This window comes from Colletotrichum graminicola (genome assembly GCF_000149035.1).
Source record: "Colletotrichum graminicola M1.001 genomic scaffold supercont1.3, whole genome shotgun sequence".
Classification (NCBI taxonomy): Eukaryota; Fungi; Ascomycota; class Sordariomycetes; order Glomerellales; family Glomerellaceae; genus Colletotrichum; species Colletotrichum graminicola.
This window is the reverse complement of record NW_007361007.1, coordinates 895,663-904,133: the sequence shown is the minus strand read 5'-3', so window position 1 is coordinate 904,133 and position 8,471 is coordinate 895,663. Positions and strand designations below refer to the sequence as shown.

The window sequence follows — 8,471 nt, the reverse complement described above, 5'->3', positions numbered from 1 at the left end:
CCCATCGCAGCGACACCGACATCGACATCGGCATCGGTGGTTTTGGGGATTCCTACAAGACATAAACCTACATACAGATGGACGGGCGGATTGGCACGCCACACTCCGAGAGACAACCTGACAGAGACAGCCTCACAGACGACGACTGACAGAAAATGACGAACAACGCACGGCCCCCCCCCCAAGGCATCAAGTGCGATAATCACAAGCCGTTTCAAGTGAAGCACCCCCACAAACCTACCTACGATTCAACATCATCATCCCTAGACGCCACAGCCACTCACTCTTGAATGAGCTTGTCGACACCCTCAGCCCCCAAACATCAACACGCTTCACGCTTTCCGCATGCTTTTCAGGCCTTGGATCCGCTACATTGCTAGACCCTGTGCCGTCCGTCCGCACAAGCCGTATCGTGCTACCCGCCCCCCTCACAATCTCCCAAATCCCTACTCCATCTATCTGCTGAGCCGAAACCCCGTTTAGGCTCCGCTGACAATACTTCGTCACGACGTCGTCGACGACCTCGACGACGACGCACGGTCTCTGAACTGCCATACTGATCTTGCTCACCATCTCCCCGTCACGCCACCCCACTCGCAGCCCGCACGTCTGCGCGTCCGCACACTTCCCGATTTGTGACTAACGTCGGGATCATGGATTACGCTGCCATCTCCAGGCCGCCGCCGCCGCCGCCGCCCCATCGACGTCACACGGTCTTGCGGAGGACCCGCTTCGTGTGCGTCTCCGACACCCACAACATCGCCGTCAAACTGCCGAAAGGCGATGTGCTGATCCACGCCGGGGACCTGACGAACCAGGGCAGCTACTCCGAGGTGCGTGCGCGGGCTGGGTTGTCTGTCATGTGCTATGCTGTTCTATGCATGCTCTGTCCCACGGCCCGGTGTCGGGTCCTTCCCTGTCCAACACCCGACCCGTCGTTCGGGGGCTGTATGGGAGGCGTTCAGCCAGAGATGAGAAGCCTGTCCCCCGGAATGTTTGCGGCCCTGAACAAACAAACACGGGCCAGGCACGGCACGCCCAAGAGGCGCCCAAGAGGCGTCTGATTGACGCTGGCGAAATGTCTCAAGGCATGTCTGAACTGACTCTGATGCTAGTTATCGCGGGCCGTCCAATGGCTTGAGAAGGCCGATTTTGAAACCAAAATTGTCATCGCAGGTAACATCCGTCCTTCTGCGAGCTCGCTCGTTTCATCCTTCATCTACCCGAGTTGACACATGCCGCCTCGGCCAGGCAACCATGACTTGACTCTGGACCCGGTCTTCTACGCCCAGCAGGGGAACCACTTCCACAACCAAAAGCCACAGTCTCCCCGGGCCTGTGCGGCACTCTTGACCGGCTCTCCCACCATCACGTATCTCAAACACGAATCAGCAACGGTCCGCCTCGCCTCACCTGCGGGTCCGCATACTTGCTTCTCCGTCTTCGCATCGCCGTACTCGCCGCGCAACGGCCTGTGGGCATTCGGGTACGACGCGCCTCAGCACGGCGGCGTCGGCGCCACTGCCGACCTGCCCACGTTATGGGATGACATCCCGCTCGACGCAGACGTCGTGGTGACGCACACGCCGCCACACACCCACTGTGACGAGTCTCGCGTTCGGCGGGCTGCGGGGTGCGAGGCGCTGAGACGCGCGCTGTGGCGGGTCAGGCCACGGCTCGCCGTCTGCGGACACGTCCATGAAGGCCGCGGGGTGGCACGGGTTCGTTGGGACCTCGAGTGCGGCAACACCGCCTTCAAGGAGGAAGGCGTCGAGGGCTGGGACGATCCGGGACACGGGAACAAGCAGTCCCTCGTGAACCTGACGGCCAAGGGCGGTAACCCATTGCGCAACGACGGCTCGCATACGGCGAATAGCCGTTCGCCCGGCGTGGGAGAGGTTGCCGTTCCCGGGCTGTCTGCTCCGGGCAAGACCTCCGAAAGTACGGCGCAACCTGGGCTCGGCACGCGGGGACTCGGGGGAGACCCGACCTCGCCACGGAGCGACACCGCGGTGCTGGCCGGACGGCTGGGCCGGCGGGAGACGTGCGTAGTCAACTGCGCCATCATGGCCAAGAGCTACCCCCACGTCGGCGGCAAGACGGTCAACAAGCCCATCGTCGTGGATCTGGACCTGCCGGTGTGGGAGTGGACGCGCGACGGCATGCCTCGACTCGTGTACACGGAAGACGGGTGAGGCAGCGTGGCTCAAAGCCCTGAGGCGGTTTAAAAGCAGGCAACATGCGCAAGCGCCGATATCGACGTCGCTTGTATTGTCGAACGACGCTCCTCTCGACGGTAACTTGTCGTGGGTCCGAGGCGGGACTGGCGAGATTCTTTGACATCCTGGCCGCCTCATGGCCCAGTGGGTCGGTTCAAGGAAGGTACTACCGCAATGACTCCGTAGTTGGCAGGCCTTCTCAACCGAGAAGGCAAGGGGATGGTCCAGGGGGCGGTAGCCTCGGGGGGTTGTGCAGGCCCTGTGTGGATTGGGCGTGGGTTATTCTACCATGTGCCCATATTGAATATCGATGAAGGATTCTCGCAGGGGTCGAATGCGCAAGGCTAATCACGACGACATGAGGGTCAGCCCAACGCCGAGCAGATCCCCCTACCCATCCCCTAGGCAGTAAACCCTTTCGTGAAATGCCAGTCCATCTATTTTGCATGCTTCAAGCGTTGGCCCAAGTTTCATGCAAGAAAACAAGGCTTCGATCCCATAAGTGTATGGCCCCGGACCCCCCCCCCCAAATTATCAACGACGTTGATTTAGAGGACGGATATATGCGGGGCTATCACTGCTACACTCAAACTCGCCACCGATAAGGGGCCGGTCGCGAGACGGGGGGGGAGTGTTTCTGGCTCTTAACGGTCTGGAAGGAGAAGGAACTTGGCGGATCTACGTATTTATATCCTAAACGTCCAACCGCGCCCCTCTTCCTAGCTATCGAGACACATGCATACTTATATATATATATATATATATCTCATACACGTAGCAGACGACATCGTAAGGCCGACTACCCGTGCCCATGAACCCAAGGCCATCACATTACCGTGATAACTTCTCAGCGGCTCGACGAGTTTCTCGTGGGTGAATGTACACTCGGTCTCGCTCATCACATCCAAGCGCCGTTCCCCGTTGTGTAGCTGAAGACTCCTCCTGCGTCAGGACGCCCTCCCCCCTCGTCCCCAAAAGGACATCCATTAAGATATTATCCTCTGCACGCAGCCACAGATATCTCTCATAAGCTCGCATACAAGACACAATCCCATCCGGGCTAACATACAACCCATTCTTATCCCTGGCTCCCCAAACCTAGCAGAACTCTAGACATGACCAACCCCCCTCCCCGTCCTCCATCCTCCCCGTATCAACCCCACCCTCTCTCGCCAATGCCTCCTACTCCCACACATCCCTGAACGTCGTGACACCTCAAGGGCCCTCTTCTCCTCCGCCAGTCAGCACTAGACGACAGCATCGTCCCGTTCCTCGCACATCTAAAAAAAAAGACAAAAAAACCAGCACTCGACGTGCAACGAAACACGACCTCTGGCACATCGTCAGGTTTTGCTCTTTTGTTCTTTCTTATTTTTCACGCCATAGGCCGATGACCTCCCGTTACCCCCTTCTTGGTTTTACACTTTTGACCGCACCGCTTTTACATCTATCTATGCTCCGTCCGGATGCTAACTTCCCCCAAGCAAGCAGAACCCCCTCCCCCCATCTGAGACCAAGTTTCGACTGGTAGGCGCACCCTGTCTGCCGTCTTTCTTGCACTTTGACGCACGCGCGGGGCCGCCTCGGGTGCCTGTTCTTGCACTTTGAGGCATTCCAGCTCGGAATCAGGCACCGCGGCATGAAGGCTTGTGAGGGGGGAAAGGGGGGGGGGGGGGGGGGGGGGGGGGGCATGTCTCACCCGCACACCGAAGTCAGTCGACGAGGCTGGCCTTGCCGCACCCCTCACGCCTCTCATTCGAGCGTGTAGAGATACAACGGAGGGGGAGGGGCTATACGATGTCCTCTCCATCGGGGACCCCTTAACGACTGGTATAACAGAGTCGTCTTCGAACACCTCCCATCTTGCGAGGAAACCCTCCCCCCCAAAAAGGCTCGTGTCGCGGATATCAGAGGGACGCCCCACGGCTGATGTGAGAGACAACATCCGTACCGCCTTCAGCTCTATCTATCTAACCCCCGGAAACCAAAGGTCCCTCTCTAGAACTACGAGAACGAGAGAAAAGTCTCGGAAGGGGTTTAAAAACAAAAACAGCATCCGCATAGAAGGGGTAAGACAAAACTCCCTTCTACGCTGCGCTGATGTAAGACGCAACCAAAGCAGCCCCCCCCAGCCTTGCCGGCCACGATAGGCCGGAACCGCAGCACGGAGCACGCACGCACCACACAGGACCGCCGTACGACACAGGCGTCGGGGGGGCCGTCAGCATCGGGGGAACACGAACGAGGTTTCGGACGGGGTAGGACGTCCCCACCCCCGGCTTACCCAGTCGCCATCCTCCTCCTCCTCCTCCTCATCATCATCCCCGTGCCCATCATCCAATACAGTCAGTCGCCAGGCCCTGGGTAGTGCGTCGTGCGGCGGCGGCGCACCCGGGTTTATTTATTTCTCGACCAATCCGCAACCGCCCGTATCCTATCTCCCTCCGCGCGTCTATCCAATCGCCTGCAACACATCCGCTCATTCGCCCGCCGTTCGGCCGGCCCTATTGGACCGAATCTACCGCAAGAACAACGGGATGTCTGATTCGAGAATAACTGCATGGGAGAAGGCGGGATAGGGGAGCGCGAGAGGGGAATGGAAAAAAGGGGGGGAGGGGAGGGAGAGGTGCCTGGGCCTTCCGCGCCTCCGACCTGCATTCTCGATCCTGTACTCGGCGGCCGCTTCCCCCCCTTCCTCTATTCCCCCAGCTCCATAGTTACGTCGCGTGCTTATACGATATCATTTCTATTGTTTGCCATTTCAGGCCGGGAGTGGGGAGCCTTAACCGCGGTGACTGCTCGACTCAGCTGCACCCCCCATTTTCACACGTAGAACCTTACAGACACCCAGCCATGTATGAAATAAAAATGTCCAAACCTCGCCTCTGGAATAATCCAGGAGATCTAAGAGAACATGGAGAAATGATGTGTCCCCCGGGAGGACTGGGCTCCTCACCCGCCTGGCCGCCCGTGTGGCCATCTACATCTACCCGCGTTCCGGATGCCTAACGCCACATGTTCCACGCCGCACGACGGCCAATGGACGCCCGCCGCCGCCGCCGAGAGCACCCCGCATGCTGGATTGTCCAGGCACGCATGCCTTTTTCCTATCATGGCTGCGAGAGAGCCGTTTGAGGAAACATTGAGACGTTTGGATAGGATAAGCTTCCAGAAACCAAGGAGGGATCGGCGGACGCTTGTTAGTAGTAAAACGGCCGCTACACCGACCAAAACTCGGGTATGCCTCCTACATTCCGTCAGCCATACAGCACGCGGCGGAGAGCCGGTTGGCTGGCTGTGGTTGTTATGTAATCTACGCCATGGAGGGTAGGCTTCTCTCGAATGTTTGGTACGATCTGTCTGGCAACTCGCCCTCATTCGCTCTCATTCACGGCTATTGGCACGAGACTGCATACCTATGTGCGTCCAGGAAGCAGCATTCAAGGCGGCAGGAGATGGGCGCACCAAGACAAAAGCTGCAGCGCTTCAGCCTGGCGCTCGACTGCGGCAAACGGAGGTGCAGCACCCCAAAGCGAAGACGTGCAGCTGAGCGCTTGCTGAGCGTCCAATGAGCGCGTGGGTGGGGACTTCAGAGACAGGCGAGACAGTGGAAAAGGGAGGGGAAGGGGCCAAAGAGAGAGGAGGGGGGGGGGGGGAGAGCCCAGACTCCGATGCGGCGGCTGTGCGCGGATGGGATGGTGTGTAATGTGATGGGAGGGATCAGAATCGCGGGGTTCGATTTGCTAGGTGGGGGGTTTCCAATCCACATCCTGAGACCCGTTTCCTCTCGTGACAAGTCAGCCGGATGAGATGATGGATGGCCGGGTCACGGCATTGCTCGCCATCGAGATTCCAGGTTGTTGTTGAGTTGATGCTTTCGAAACCCTGATTTTCCTCCCGGCAGAGAGAGAGAGCTTCCAGCTCGGCGTGAGGAAGCGGCGACGGGGAGGGGTAAAAAAAATAAAAAAATATCGATTAAAGAGCAAGCTTAGCACATGGATAGAAGCTCGAGCGGAGAGCTGCCCGGCCTTGCCTAAGCTTGCTTGGTTGCCGGGAACACTTCACCGCCACCAGAGACAGCCATGTCCCAGCTAAAAGTAGACCTTTAGCACAGCCCGAGCATCAAGATTGATGCGCACTAGTGAGGAGACGATCAAAGCCCACGTACAATTCCTGACGAAAATCCCTCTCTTCTCGAAGCCGATTCCTTGGAACCATCACCGACTTTGCTTCAGAGACCGCAACAGGTCGTCGACGACCCCACCAGAGGATGAATGTTGGACCCGTCGACTGTGTAACGCCAGTGCCTGGATTTCGGTGTCAAAAAAGATGGGATGGCACTCCGTTCCAGGACGGCGGCGACAAACGACGGCTCCCATTGGAGATCCGAACCGTGAACGGGAGCTTGTTGGCGCGGTACCCGCTCTGCAGTGACAAACGGGGAGAGGTGAGGGGAAAATCCCTCCCTCCAAATGACCGGCAGTCTCTTCGCCAATCTTATCGTTGATAGGCTATCGGATGGATCCTTGACCTGACCTCGGAGTCACGGATACATAGTACGTTAGGTATACGTGGAAGCGTTTGCTGGGCATTCCCCGCTGCAGTGGCGGAAGTTGAGCGGTTTTCTCCTGAAGATTTCACGGGAGCGTAAGAGGGGCTTTCCCTGAAGAGTTTCGGCAATGGCAAAGGCAACGGGATGATCTCTGCTTAAGCTCCGACCCAGCTATAATCCAAGACACGTAGGAACTGTCGAGGACGCGAAGTCGTTGGCCGCTCACTTGTCAGTCTCACCTCGCTCTCTGCCGTCATGCTGTTGTTCTCAGGTCGAAACGAGGTGACGGGTCTGACTGTGAGAGTCCTGCTGCATAGCTTACGGTCGATCAACGACCCCCCCAACCAATCCGATCGAGCCGCTGTAACGCATGCCAAAATAGAGACAAAGATCACTGTGATCGGCCGATAGCTGAGAGACAGTAGAGGCGTCGGTAAAGACAATTGGAGACCGCTTCGGTAGGATGCTACACCATCCTTGAGGTCTCGCAAGGCAACGCCTTGACAGCATCTGTTAAACTTGGTCGGATATCCACACAGTTGCGGCACCCGCCAGGTGATCATCCGCGGTGGAGAAGACGGACCTGGACCCGCTCGCGCACGAGACAGGACTAGACGGGACGATTCGGTTCCCATCAAGCCATTGGTTCAGGCGGCGCTGACCGCCAAAAAGTGAAACCCATTCACCACCAACCGGCTGCCAAGGGCCAGTAGGGAATGGCAGTGTCGAGCGTTGGGTGATGCTTCTGAGGGGTAAGCTGAAGTCCTCCAGGGTTTATCGTGAACGATATGACATCCAGTGGCGTTCGAGTTACTTGACTTCCCGTAAGCCATGCCTCGAAGCCTACCTAGGATATCTCGGATAACATGTTTCGAATACACTCTAGCTCTCAATGCGGCATCTGGTTGAGCAAAATCTCCCGTCGACGGGTTCCTACTCGCTGCGACTAAGTTGCAGCTAAGCCCCTGCGTGACTGGCTGAAAGAGGGGAGCCTGCCATGTCTTCATCTGATTTGTTGACGCGGGAGGCGGTCTTGTCTTTCAGTCACAGTTTCCTGGTCCAATCAAGGACCGATGCGTACCACCTCTTTCACCCCGAAGAAGTGCTGCAAGCGGAATACCTAGACAATTCACGTGGGGAGGGACGACGGGATGCATCCCGGTTTTAACACATGCCGATGGCCTACCATCTGCCATTCTCCGAGATGTACGTCCAGAAGGGTGCGCCTCTGTCTCGGTATCGGGGCTATGATGCTGAGGATTCGTTCCTGCTTCCGATCTTCCTGGCGGTCGCCGACCCGCGACCCCGTGTCGTGACGATGACCCCAATCACGAGCAACAGATGGCGGGATGCGATGGCGCGGCAGAGGGAAGATGGCACGACAAGGCACATGCCCCCGATGGTCGAGTAGTGCTGAAAGTCGGATGGTTTGTGATATTGTGTGATGGGGGATGCAATAGGCCTATCTAGGATCGGGGATGGTGCCATGCAGGCACTTTGCAGCCGTGGCCGCCAGTGGCCGACTGTGACCCTGAAAGGCCGCCGACCTCTGCCTGCGTTGCTCTCTGTTGTTGATATTGGATGACACGACGGCTGAGCGGAGGCGAGAGGGCGAATTCGGAGCCCTTGCAGGCTTGCTGGTGACGGTAGCGAACAATGCTCTCGCGGACATCAAGCCGACTCCACAGTGGGAACCATGA

At 58.0% G+C, this 8,471-nt stretch overlaps 2 protein-coding genes across 2 annotated transcripts; both read left to right on the top strand.

Moving 5' to 3' along the window:
* Positions 1–653: 653 nt before the first annotated feature.
* GLRG_01172 (calcineurin-like phosphoesterase) lies at positions 654–2,195 on the top strand (the record flags this gene model as incomplete). Its single annotated transcript, XM_008091857.1, has 3 exons — positions 654–833; positions 1,116–1,176; positions 1,252–2,195. 3 exons carry the CDS (start codon positions 654–656, stop codon positions 2,193–2,195), a joined length of 1,185 nt encoding a protein of 394 aa, XP_008090048.1.
* Positions 2,196–7,948: 5,753 nt separating this feature from the next.
* On the top strand, positions 7,949–8,471 carry GLRG_01171 (uncharacterized protein; the record flags this gene model as incomplete). The annotated part of the gene is made up of 2 exons (XM_008091856.1): positions 7,949–8,173; positions 8,310–8,471. 2 exons carry the CDS (start codon positions 7,949–7,951, stop codon positions 8,469–8,471), a joined length of 387 nt encoding a protein of 128 aa, XP_008090047.1.